Here is a 12,877-nt window from a genome sequence, read left to right as displayed (position 1 = left end):
TGGTAAAGCACAGTATTGGGGTGGGAGTTACCCGATTTTCCAGGTGTTGTGTGTCTCAGTTCCCCTGGCTAGGAAAAGGGATTCCTTTCCCCCTTGCATTTCCCAGGTGAGGTGATGCCTCGCCCTGCTTCACCTCTTGCTGGTCAGGCTGCAGCAGCTGACCAACACCAATTGTCCCGCACTCCCTAGTAAGATGAACCCAGTACCTCAGTTGAAAATGTAGAAATCACCTGTCTCCTGTGTCACTCACGCTGGGAGCTGGAGACTGGAGCTGTTCCTATTTGGCCATCTTGCTCTGCCTGTACAATGCTTATCTACATTTTGCATTTGAGAAAATCGAGGCCCATAGAGCTTAAGTGACTTGCCATAGGTCACAATTAGTAAGTTGGGAACAGCAGGATCAATCAATAATTCCAAACTCACGGTCCTTTTATTATGTTATGATGCCTTCAGTGTTTCTGTTTTATAGTTGCTTCATGTTTATTTTGGATGCCAAGTCTTTTTGCATATAAATATAAAATCTATGCAAATTTTTACACTGACTTGCCTAATAACATTAGGCTTACATTAATATTGAAATTGATTTACTCTGTACTTTGTTTTAGTCTTTTATCCTTCAATAAATACCAAGCACTTACCACCTGGATGGTGCACAATGGTGAGTTTATCTAGAAGACAAAAAAAAAAAAAAAAAAAAGCATGTTCTACTGAGTTTTTTCAATATTTATCTTAAATTCTCTCTCTCTTCTTTTTTCATTGTTGGACTACTTGTGTTTGAGTTCGCCATAAAATCTCACAATCTGATCTAAAAATATCAACCCCAAATTTCTCTACCTCCAGCCACTGTGAGTGAAACCATGCCTTTTATTACTTTTGTCCTTTTCTCTCCCAACCTTTGTCTCAAGGTATTATGATTTTAGATATGTTTGATATTAACACAAGCTTGTTGCCCTGCCTTGATATTCCCCTAACTTGAGCTACTTCATTCTTTTTTAAAATCAACTTTATTCAGGAATAATTACATACAATTCAACTATTTATAAGGAAAGAGGTTGATGATTTTTGAGAAATATATATGGCCATGTGCCCACCAACTTAATTAGGATAGAGACCATTTTTATCTCCATAATTTATTCCCTAATTCCCCCTTATGTCAATCTTCACTCAAACATTACTCATGGCAACCCCTGATCTGATTTTGTTGCAGTAGGTAACTAGCCAGGCATGAGTGAGGCAGGAGAGGACTCCACATCACCCACCAGGAATGTCAGGCGAACATCAGGTGGTTCGCCAGTTATCATACTGCCTTTCTAAAAATGATAATTGGCAGCCTGTCCCACGGAGAGGCAATTTGCTGATGGTCCAGAGTTGTCTCACTAAAGTGGTAACTCATCACAGATGCCAGGCAGAGGCAATTTCCCAGTCAGATAAAAACACTTGAAATTGGTAATTAAGTTCCAATAAATTCTCAGGAATTAGGTGAGTGAGCTCCAGCATGCACATTAAGAGACAAAATGGTGGAGTATGACCTTCCGGGGGCATTACACTGGAAAAGAAAAGAAAGCCTCCAGTGGGGATGCATACAACTTTCTGAACACACTGCGCATGCTCACCTCCCAAGTGTAAGGAGGACACCGTGCATGTGGGCAGCTCACTCTTAGGGAAGAACGAAGGGAAATGTGTGCAAGATGCTGGAAGTTGGCCAGCATATAAAGTCTTAGGATCAAGGTTAAACAGGGAACTTGACCTCCACAGTGCCTGCTTTGGTCTCTTTCGAGTGTTACTTTTCTTTCCTTCCTCGTCTAAAGCTTTTTAATAAACTTCCACTCCTGCTCTGAAACTTGCCTCAGTCTCTTTTTCTGCCTTATGCCCCTCTGTCAAACTCTTTCTTCTGAGGAGAGAAGAATTGAGGTTGCTGCAGACCTGTATGGATTTGCTGCTGGTAACCTGGATATTCACCACCCCTAACAATGTCTACTTCTATAATTTTGTCTAGATTAGTTTTATCTAGAATTCCAGATAGATGGAATACCACAGCATGTAGTATTCCTTTGTGTCTGATTCCCTTGTGTCTGATCCATCCTTTTTGTCTGTTATCTTTCACTCAGTATGTGTAATGTTTGTGAGATTCATTTATATTGTTGTTACAATAGTAAGTATTCCTTTTTATTGCTAAATAGTATTTCACAGTATAAATGTATCACAGTATAATCATGTATTCTTCTATTGGACATTTGCATATATTGTAATGACCCCATTTAATTGTTTCTAGTTTGGATATTATGAATGAAACTGCCATGAACTTTTGTGAACAAGTCTTTGTGTGAACACAGGCATTCTTTTTTTTGGAAGAAAACCTGGAGTGGAGTGACTAGGTCATATGGTAAGTGCATATTTGACTTCTCCACAGTTATCACTGCACTTTATATTCCCATAAGCAATGCATACAATGCATATCCAGTTCCACATCCTAACTGACAGTCTTCTGAAATGGTAATTCATTATACTTTTTGTGTATTGGTATATCATTGTAGTTGAATTTGCTTTTGCTAATGGTTAATGATATTGAGCATCTTTTCACATGCTTATGGGCCATTTGCTTTCATAAACTAAGATTTGGGTACTAGATGTGCTCTTTGGTGCTGGGCTGTCACTGCCTCTAGCTCCTCTCAGCTGAAAGAGTTAAAGAAATATGCATACTTGTGTACACACAACCATATTTCTATATTTTTCTCTCTGTAATTATTTGTCATACTTTTACTTCCAATTCCAGTACAATACCATAACAGTCATTCTAGCCCTTCTTCTTTCCTTAATTATAACTGATTTCTCAGACAATAAAAAACCTGGCTCTCATTATCCATAATACCTTTTTATTGCCTGTATTCCATTTTTGCCTCCTATCTCTGCCTTGTCTTCATTTACTGAATATGCAAAATATTAACAAAGTTCTAAAAGTGAGAATTGTACAAAGAGGTATACTCAGAGGAGTGTGGAATTTTATTTTTTGAGTCAATTTTGGCAAGTTTTTTTTTCAAGTAATTTGTCCTTTTTGGTCTAAGTTGTTAAATGTATTGGCAGAAAGTTAATTATATATTTTCTTAGTATCTTTTTTTTGAGATGGAATCTTGCTCTGCCACCCAGGCTGGAGTGCAGTGGAGCAATCTTGGCTCACTGCAACCTCCGCCTCCTAGGTCCAAGCGATTCTCCGGCCTCAGCCTCTGGAGTAGCAGGGATTACAGGCGCATGCCACTGTGCCTCACTAATTTTTTGTATTTTTAGTAGAGACAGGGTTTCATCACGTTGATCAGGCTGGTCTTGAACTCTTGACCTCAGGTGATCCACCTGCCTCGGCCTCCCAAAGTGCTGGGATCACAAGCGTGAGCCACTGCACCCGGCCAGAGCCACCACACCAGGCCCTTAGTATCTTTTTAATGTCTGTAGGATCTGTTGTAGTAACCCAATTTAATTCCTAATTTAGGTATCTTCTTGTCTTTTTTTTTTCCTTGATCATTCTTCCCATGGGCTTATCAAATTTATTTATGTTTTCAAACAACTCGCTTTTGATTTTATTTTCTTTTTGTTTATCTCTTTCCTTTTTTACTGATTTCTGATCTTAATTATTTCTCTCCTCTTACCTCTTTTTGAAGGTTTGCTTTTCATTTTCTGTTTTTCTAAAGTGGAAACTTAAATCATTGACTTCAAGCTTTTTGTTATTTTCTAGTATAATACTTATAGTAATACATTTCCCTTTAGTTAACTGTTAACTACATACTTGTTTTACCTGCATTCCACAAATTTTGATATGTTTTTTTCATTACTATTCAGGTTGAAATACTTTCTTATGATTTCTTATTTGACCCTCATGTTATTTTGAATGTTGTATTTAATTCCGAAATATATTGGGAGATGTTCTAGAGATATAATTCCTAACTGATTTCCAATTTACTTCTGTTGTGGTAAGAGAATATAAGATTCTAAAAGATTAAAATCTTTTAGAGAATATACTCTGAAGATTTCAGTCTTTAGAAGTTTACTGAAACTTTTTTGATCATCTAGCCTATGTTTCATCTTGGTGAACTTCCATGTATATACCTTTAATAAATAAGTATTCTGACTTAAAAAATTTTTTTGTAAATGTCAGTTGGGTCAAGTTAGCTGATAGTGTTGTTTAGGTCTTCTGTATCTTTACTGATTTTTGTCTATTTGTTCTATTAATTAGTAAGAAAGAAGTGAAAACATCTCCGAGTGCTGTCAGATTTTGCTTCAGGAGTTTAAGTAAAATTCAAATATATAATATAAAATTACTTTATATTATGAGATATTTAGAATTGCTCTATCTTTCTAGTGAACTGCCTTTTTATCTGTATGTAATATCCTTGTTTATCTTTTGTAATACTCTCTATTTTGAAATTTATCTTGTGTTATGTTGATATATCCATGCCAGCTTTCTTATGCTTATGATTATTACTATTGTCATAGTAACCTTTTACCATACTTTACTTTCAAACTATCTGTGTTTTATATCTAAAATATATGTCTTTTAGACAGCATGATATTGGATATTGCTTTCATTTCCAGTCTGAAAATGTCTGCTTTTAAGAAGAAGTGGTTAATTCAGTCACCTTTAATATAATTATGATATGGCTTAGTTAAATACTACCATCTTGTTCTTGGTTCTTCACTTATCTATTTTGTTTATATTCCTCTTTTTCTACTTTCCTGCTTTATTTTTGGTGAATCAAACAGGTTTTTTTTAAATAATCTATTTTATTTCCTCTATGGGTTTCCTAAGTATACTTCTTATCTATTTTTTAAACTGATTTCTATTTTTAAAATAAAATGTGCATCTTTAACTTAGATTTTGAGACAGTAGTATACCCCTTAGTACTTCATGCCTTATAGTTGACACATCACACTTCTTACTTTACCCTCTCCACTTCCTCTCTCCACTTCCTACTTTGTAACTGAATCTTTATACTTTACCACATAACAATTTTGGAAACACATAATTCTATTTATCTGCCTCCATTGTCCTTTGCATGATTGTTTTCATATTTCCTTCTCCATACTATAGAACTTCTAAGTTAAGTTTTATTATTTTTGCTTTAAACAGTTGTCTTTGAAGTAATTTATGAGAAAAAGGAAAACATAATATTTTCTATCTACCTCCTTTCTATAATTTTCAGTATTCTTTTTCCCACAGATTCCCTCGGTGAGAATCTTAGTTTGTTTGTTAACATCCCTTTACCTTGTATGATATTTTTAAGCATTTATTCTACTGTAATTTTGCTGTGAATTATCTCATTTCATTTATCTTAAATGTCTTTATTTTATCATGTTTTTGAGGTATATTTCCTCTGGATTTAGAATTCTAAGTGGTCATGTTTTAGGACTTTAAAGATGTTATTGTATTGTCGTCAATCCTCCATTGTTTCTGATAATAAATTATTGATTTTTTTTCCTTTATATGTAACGTGTGTTTCCTCTGGCTGCTTTCAATAATTTCTTTTTACCTTGGCTTAAAGTAGCTTGAAAATAAATCAGCTAGAAGTCCTTCTTTTAACAATTATGCTAATTTTGTTTTTGAAAAGTTTTTTCAACAATACACAAGTAGTTTGCATTAAATTTGGCAAGGTTTTGGTCATCATTTTTTAAACAATGCTTTGCCTCTTTTCACTCTTTTCTCCTTCTGGGTTCTAATTACATGCATTTTAGAATGCATTATATTGTCCTAAATGCTGCTGGGACTCTGTTCATTTTTGAAGTCTTTTTATCTCTCTAAAAATCAAATTGGATAATTTCTATTGGTTTGTCTTAATTTTGTTTACTAACTCTTAATTTGTCATCTCCAATTTGATAATAAGTTCATCTGATTAATTTTTATTTATTTTATTGTAGTTTTACTTTCTATACTTTCTACTTGGTTCTTATATAGTTTCAATTTTTTTTTTCTGCTGATATTCTCTATTTATTCCCTCCTTAAAACCACATTTTTCACTAATTCAGTGTTTATAAGAAGTGCTTTAAAGTCTGTTTGCTAAGATCAACAACATCCAACATCTCAGGTTCCGTCTATACTTTCTTTTTCTTCATTAAGATTACAGCTTCCTGTTTCTTTGTATGTCTTCTTTTTTTAATTGAACACTGGACATTATAGATAATGTGTTGTATATTCCGGATTCTAGAATATTCTTCTGATGACAGTATGTTCTTGTTTTAGTAGGCAGCTCAATTACCAGCAAGAACTTGTATAGACTTAATTTTATTCTTTTTCACAGTGGGCTTTTTGTGCCCAAAGTGTTTTCTTTTTAAGGCCCTGAGTTTGTAGATTCAGTCAGCCTACAAACTCTGTCTCCAGTATAGATCTCGTTGGGGCTTGGTTTGAGATTTTGTTAGGGCATGTCTAGAGTAGATCTTACTCTAAATCCTGGTCCTTACTCATTACATCTTTTGGGTGCCACAGCAGAATGTCAGATATTTTAAAGAGGTGTTAAGATCTCCCTAATTTGACAGTGCCAGAACTTAAAAATTCCCAGGCTGGCTTTTCCTCAACTCTGCTCAACCTTTAGTGTCTCTCTTTTGCTCTCAATGCCCCAGAAGTTGCTGTCTTGCATGCCTTGACTGTCTTGCTTTGCACAGGTACAGCTCATCTCTCAGCCACAGACTTGTGGAGTGCTTCCCATGGACCTCTTAGGCTACCTCTCTACACAGTCACCTGCTCTCAATGACCCACCACACACATTCTAGTAGCTTCAGCTGCCCTGAACTAGGATCTCTGCCTTCTCAGTTCAACAGAACTTCTTTGGTTTGCTCAGAGTGTAGTCAGGAAATATTCCTCTGGCAGAGAACTGGGCCATAATAAGAGGCACCTCATGAGTACTGCTTGTCTCTAGAATTATTCATAGTCTTTGGCTACCTATTGTCTGCCTCCTAATATCACTTGCTTCATATATTTGCCCAGTAATAGTGTCCTGTGCAATAGAAAGATTTGTGTAGTATTATTTATTTCAGTGTGACTCTAAGGAGAACTAATTGATTCATAATTAAGGCACTGATAATTAAGAGCATTGATTTTGAATTAAACAGAAATGGTTTCTCACTTCTTATGTGTGTCCTTTAACTTTTTAGTTTATCAGGACCTCAGTTTCCTTATTTGTAAATCAGAAATATTGCCCACCTCATAAAGTTATTATAAGAAACAATAATGTATAGGAGATAATAAATGTTAGCTTTTTAATGCTCCTTGGTAAAATTATTTATATGACTTGTAACTTTATAAATCGTTAAAATTTTAATCTTATTCATATGAGAATGGAGGTGTCTGTCACCTATAAGATGGCCCTGTCTTTATGACCTTAATTATTTTAGAAAGTACATTTGTGTTTTACAAACATTTTAAGGTGCTTAAAGAATTCTCTCTAGAAAAATACGTAACTGTATAATATGAAGAGAAATGAATTTCAACATGAAAGACTAGCTAAAAGCTATGCAATATTAATGAAAATGGAAGAGATGGAAGCTTTCACACTCTTTTAGTGGCTGCTAGTTTTTAATTATCTATGCAGGGGTAGAGTCTTGGGGAAACAGTGGTCAGATAGTGATAACATAATTTCTTTTTAATTTTTGAATGTGTTGTTTATTTTAGCAAAATTTTACCATCTTAATAATGTTTGGCTTAACATAGAATATCCCCTCCCCTAACCTCCACTGCCAGAGCAACTTTTAATTATTAGAAATTTTAAAATGATACACATGTTGACAATTGTGAGAACTCACTGCATTAATATTTTAACTTATTCAAAAGCATGTCTCTTTAATCATTTGTTTTTTTTTTTTTTTTTGGAGATGGAGTCTTGCTCTGTCACCCAGGCTGGAGTGTAATGGTGTGATCTTGGCTCACTGCAACCTCTGTGCCTCCCGGGGGGTTCAAGCAATTCTCCTGCCTCAGCATTCTGAGTAGTTGGGATTACAGGCATGCACTGCCATGGCTGACTAATTTTTATATTTTTAGTAGAGACAGGGTTTCACCATTTGGCCAGGCTAGTCTTGAACTCCTATCCTCAGGTGATCCACCCACCTCGGCCTCCCAAAGTGCTGGGATTACAGGTGTGAGCCACCACACCTGGTCTTGATTTCTTATATAATGGATTATTAAAAAATTGAGTAGAGTTGTTCTATTTGCAACTTACATAGACATCAAAAGAAAGAGAGTAACAAGCATTTATTATATTTATAGCATATAAAATACTTATAGTCTCTGGTTCATTATGAACTTTCATTATGAACTTTCATTATGAACCAGAGAATATGATAAGTATTTTATATGTTAACTCACACAAGCACTCTCAGATGCATATATAATTATAGATGTGTATTTTGCAGACAAGGAATTTCACTACCAGAGATTAAGACCCTCTCTAGGTTAGACAGTTGGGAATTGTTGAGGTTTCGATTTGAACTCAGGCCCATTCATCTCCACAGTCCCTGAATTTTCAACTTAATCACTCTATTATTTTTGAATAGCAGGTGAATCTTACTTACTATAGACATTTTCTTCTTCTGGCCTTTTTCCAATAATGCAATCTCGTAGTTGTCGTAACTTCTCCTTAATGTAGAAACAACCAGGATGTAGTTATGATTTTCAAATTTTTATGGATCAAGATGAAAACATCAACTACTGTTAGCAATACCACTGCCGCTACTTGATATTATTTGCTACTTACGATGTCTCAATTGAAATCCTTGATACTTTCCATGTGTTATCTTACTTAATTCTCACAGCTTAATGAAGTGGATGTAAAATGTCATCATTCCATTTTGTAGATATGGAAACTGAGGTACAGAGAGGTATAGTAACTTTCCCAAATCATAATTTTAAGTGGTAGAGTCAAGATTGGATCCTAGAGTGCAATTCCTTGGGAAGCTGTTTTCCCAACCTGATGCTTGTGGAGTCTATATTTGCTATTTGGTGTCCAAAAGCAGAAGGGTTACACAGTGATGGTTTGCTGCTGCCTGAGCCCATCTCCAGCCCCTGTATGGCACATTCCTTCCCAGTGTTCTAATTCTAAAAATCAGAGACTTAATAGCAGATGAACATAACAGGATTCTTCTTCTTAGTACATCTGTGATCTTTCTTTGATTTCCAAATATTGAACATTATCTTTTTAAGCAAAATGTAAAACAAGCTAGCATTTAATAATCTTGTTTTAGAACAGAACTTAAGAGTAGCACTCTTTCCTTAGGATTTTCCTGGAAACTTAGAAACCACTTTTCCTATTTAGTTGTTTCCATTGCCTTACAGATCTCTCCTACCAGTGGTGCCAAACTCTTCTTCAGGCACTCCGTGACTATGAGTAGGAGTGAGGAGAGTGAAGGGCAAGGTTTTCCCTTCTCCACTATTTCATCTTCAATGCCAGGGATTCTACATGATTCTTAGTTATTCTGGAAACCAGCTTCCACTATTAACTCCATGTTTGTGCCATTTTCTTTCTTAGTTTCCTAGGATAATTCCTTCATCAGTAATAATATGATTTCAGTTACCTCTGATAACTTCATTTATATTCATAGGATACAAACAAATACTTTTGCAAGCTGCAAGAAAAATATTGAAAAGTACATAGAAATGCATATTTGTTTGCATGTGTATGTGTTGAATAAACAGGAGGAATATTCATCTTTTTGTTGTTTGGATTTTGGCCCAGTCCCTTATATTAAGGACTGACTGATTCCTCTGACAGAATTCAGACCAAGTCATTAAACTCTGTTGCTTATGGAAAGTAATCTTAGTATCTTTCAACCTTTATTTTAAAAATATATATTTTTAAAATAAACATGAACAATATTCATTATCCCACTATCACCTTATTATTAGATGAGTCAGATCAATCTCTAAGTAGTGAGTATGAAGCACCTTAAATTCTTCCTAAAACAAGATTAAGTATAAATATACAATAAATATAAAAATAGGAACAACCAGGGTTTAATGAAACAACTAGTGAAATATTTCAAAATGATATTTAGGTTGGATAACTGTAAATGGAAAACGTTATTATTTAAGAGTCTCAGGAGGATGAAATACAATTGGCTTAATTCAACAAAATCTATACAATCTAACATTGCTAGGAATGTGATTTGTAGGTCTGCACCTAAACACATGTGTATTGGTGATGACATTGACATGATTGAGAAACAATATTGTAATTCTAATCATGAACAATGAAGACTTGCAGAACTCTACAATCAGTATTCTTTAGCATTTATTTGGCAAAATAATTGCCTTTGCTTAGTGTCAGAAAATCTGGATGAGGTTCAGCCACCAACCCACAACCATAACTGCTCTTAGAGACAGCTGGTTTCTAAAAAGGCACGATCTCAGATGCACTGGGAAAGTCCCCTGGCCTATATACTGTATTGTTTGAAATTTCTCTATTTTGATTCTTTTTTATTGTTTAAAAATGTTTTCCTAAGCAATGTCTTTTAAATAAAAATTATCTCTTGGAAAAGTTACAATATTAAGCTATCATCAATTATTTATACTTTGGCCTAAATTTGCTTATTAAATGTGTTTAATCAAACAGCTATCTAGAACTGGGTTTTGAAGGAATGAGATTTCCTTGATAAGAAGAAAAAATTGTTAAAATATTTTTGGAGTGAAAAGGGATGGAATATGGGACTATGACTGTGTTATCTCTCACTGAGGAATGCCAAAGGGTGTGTGCGGTATATTTTGTTTTCATTCTCATCTCAGAACCATGTCCTCCAATCCCATCTCAGGAGGTAAATCATATTTACAGAAAACAAGCTTATTTGAACTTAATCTTGGTATTTCTCTACAAACTGTGACTGATATATATATACACACACACACACACACACATACACACACTCATATACATATGTAAATGTATGTGTTTGTGTACATATATATAAATAAAAGTTTAAGGAGAAAGAAGATACAACTTACTGCATTTTATTTAGGACTGTTGCTTAGTGTGATTTTAATCATTGTCTCATTCCTTTCCTTTTAAGCCTGGCATACATAACACACTCTTCAGTGTAAAGATGCTTTAACTGAATTTCAGCAACGAGATTCAAAAAACACTCACTATACTAAAGACAGGTATTATAAGCTGATTAGGTATTAGCTTTGGTATACTGGGTTAGAGGATTGACTTCATCAATGGCTGGTGAACATAATATCTGGATATTTTCAAACATTTAATTGATTTCTTGAAGTATCTTTCTTAGTGACTAGTTAAAAATAAAAGAACAGTTACCTGCATTCCTTGTGAAAATTAAACGTTAACAAACTAGGGGCTCCACAAGTGACGGAATGTCCCAGAAAACACTGGGGCCAATATTACCTGCTGAATCATTTCCAGGCCACTTTTCTCCATCTGCCAGTGTTTAAACTTCTCCAGAGCTTCATCCATAGACATTTTCCCATTCTTGACTTTCTCTTGCAGGAGGATGAGTTCTTCCTGACCATCAGTTAGACAGCCCCTGAGAGTAGAAAAGGCTGGACTCTCTATCCGAGCTCTGTCTAAAATACAAGGGGAGGGTGCATTAATAGAAAGTCCAGGTGTAGACAACTGGGAACAAAAGCACTCTACAAATAAGTCATTGGAGTAACTTCTTCTTAACTCTCTATAAGCAGTTAAAGAATAAACCAGTATATTTTTAATGAGTTTCTTTCTAAGGATGGAGGTGCCTGGAACCTAGTCTTAAGGGTTACAAAAATGTGTCTCATTACTGAGAAACGGAAAGGGACAAGGAGAGAAAGGACAGTAGCAAAAGTTATACACTTTGCTAGTTGAGGGCAGTGCCAATTTTGTCTTATTTTTCTGAGGATTATCAGAGATCATGTGCACAAAATACTTAGCATAGTGCTTGCCACACAGTAAGCTAAATAAATGTTAACATTAATATTAACAATAAATATCTTTAGAATAAACAGTCTTCCGAACTTTGGGCAAAGAGATGTCAACCAACATCCAAATGTCACAAAAGGCTTCACATCATTTGAAAAGTTATTTCGGAAAGATTTGAAATACATGATCAGTTATTTTGTGTTGAAATGCTTCCTTTTCTAAAGAGTTTATTTTGGAGCATGTCCTGTATTATTTGCTCAGCACAAAAGGAATAGTAGATGGCCTAGTTTGAGGCACAGTTGTAGCAAATTGGCAGACCGTGGGTGAATTCAGTGTTTCCCTTGTCCACCACGGTGTTTAAAGACATAAATGGGCCTGCATGACTTTAAGGATGCCATGTGCTCTCTAGGTTATTGCAATCCTTGCCACACCTTAGAGTTGCTGGATGACAACACATGTCTGCTACCTGCCTAGCTGCTGGAACTCATTTGAGCTTGTACCTTCTCATTTACATATTTCCATTAAGTGCAACATACTTTTTGTATTATTTCAGGAGGGGTAGGTAACATGTCTTAATATACTATCAAATCTAAACATGCCCACAGAGTCTGAAAGGAGAGAATAGCCAGTCCTGCCTAACTGTATACCAGTGAGCTGTCCTTGGAGGGATCTGCCCATTTCTGGGAGTGCTTCTTCAAGAAAGCAACAGATGAATTTGACTATCCAGACAATATTAACAAAGATTTGGGAAATGAGGAGGACATTCAAATTCTATAGTAATAATAATTTGTTGATATAATTAGAATTGGTTGTTCTGGAAAAGACGTTTCAAGTATTTGATAGCAAATTTTATATGTCTAAAGAGGACTTGAGCCTTGGGGCTGTTCTGGAATGACCTCTAATGTTTCTCTCAGTTTCGAGAAGGACTGTAATAGTGAATCTTGGAACATGGACGCACCGACGGTTTCTTTCCAAAAAGATTCACATGCACATAAAATTTCTCT

General features: G+C 35.1%; 1 protein-coding gene across 3 annotated transcripts in view; it reads right to left on the bottom strand.

Moving 5' to 3' along the window:
- BANK1 (B-cell scaffold protein with ankyrin repeats 1) overlaps positions 1 to 12,877 on the bottom strand; it is a 329,903-nt gene that overhangs the window by 9,102 nt on the left and 307,924 nt on the right. For all 3 annotated transcript variants that reach the window (XM_011943209.1, XM_011943211.1, XM_011943210.1), the window contains 3 exons: positions 11,367 to 11,545; positions 8,545 to 8,608; positions 639 to 668 (listed from right to left, as the gene is read on the bottom strand). In XM_011943209.1, the coding sequence (XP_011798599.1) occupies positions 639 to 668; positions 8,545 to 8,608; positions 11,367 to 11,545 (273 nt within the window). The remainder of the gene's footprint in view (positions 1 to 638; positions 669 to 8,544; positions 8,609 to 11,366; positions 11,546 to 12,877) is intronic.

This window comes from Colobus angolensis, unplaced genomic scaffold, assembly GCF_000951035.1.
Source record: "Colobus angolensis palliatus isolate OR3802 unplaced genomic scaffold, Cang.pa_1.0 Scaffold217, whole genome shotgun sequence".
Lineage (NCBI taxonomy): Eukaryota > Metazoa > Chordata > Mammalia > Primates > Cercopithecidae > Colobus > Colobus angolensis.
The sequence above is the reverse complement of the archived record's forward strand: the minus strand, read 5'-3'. Positions and strand labels throughout refer to the sequence as shown.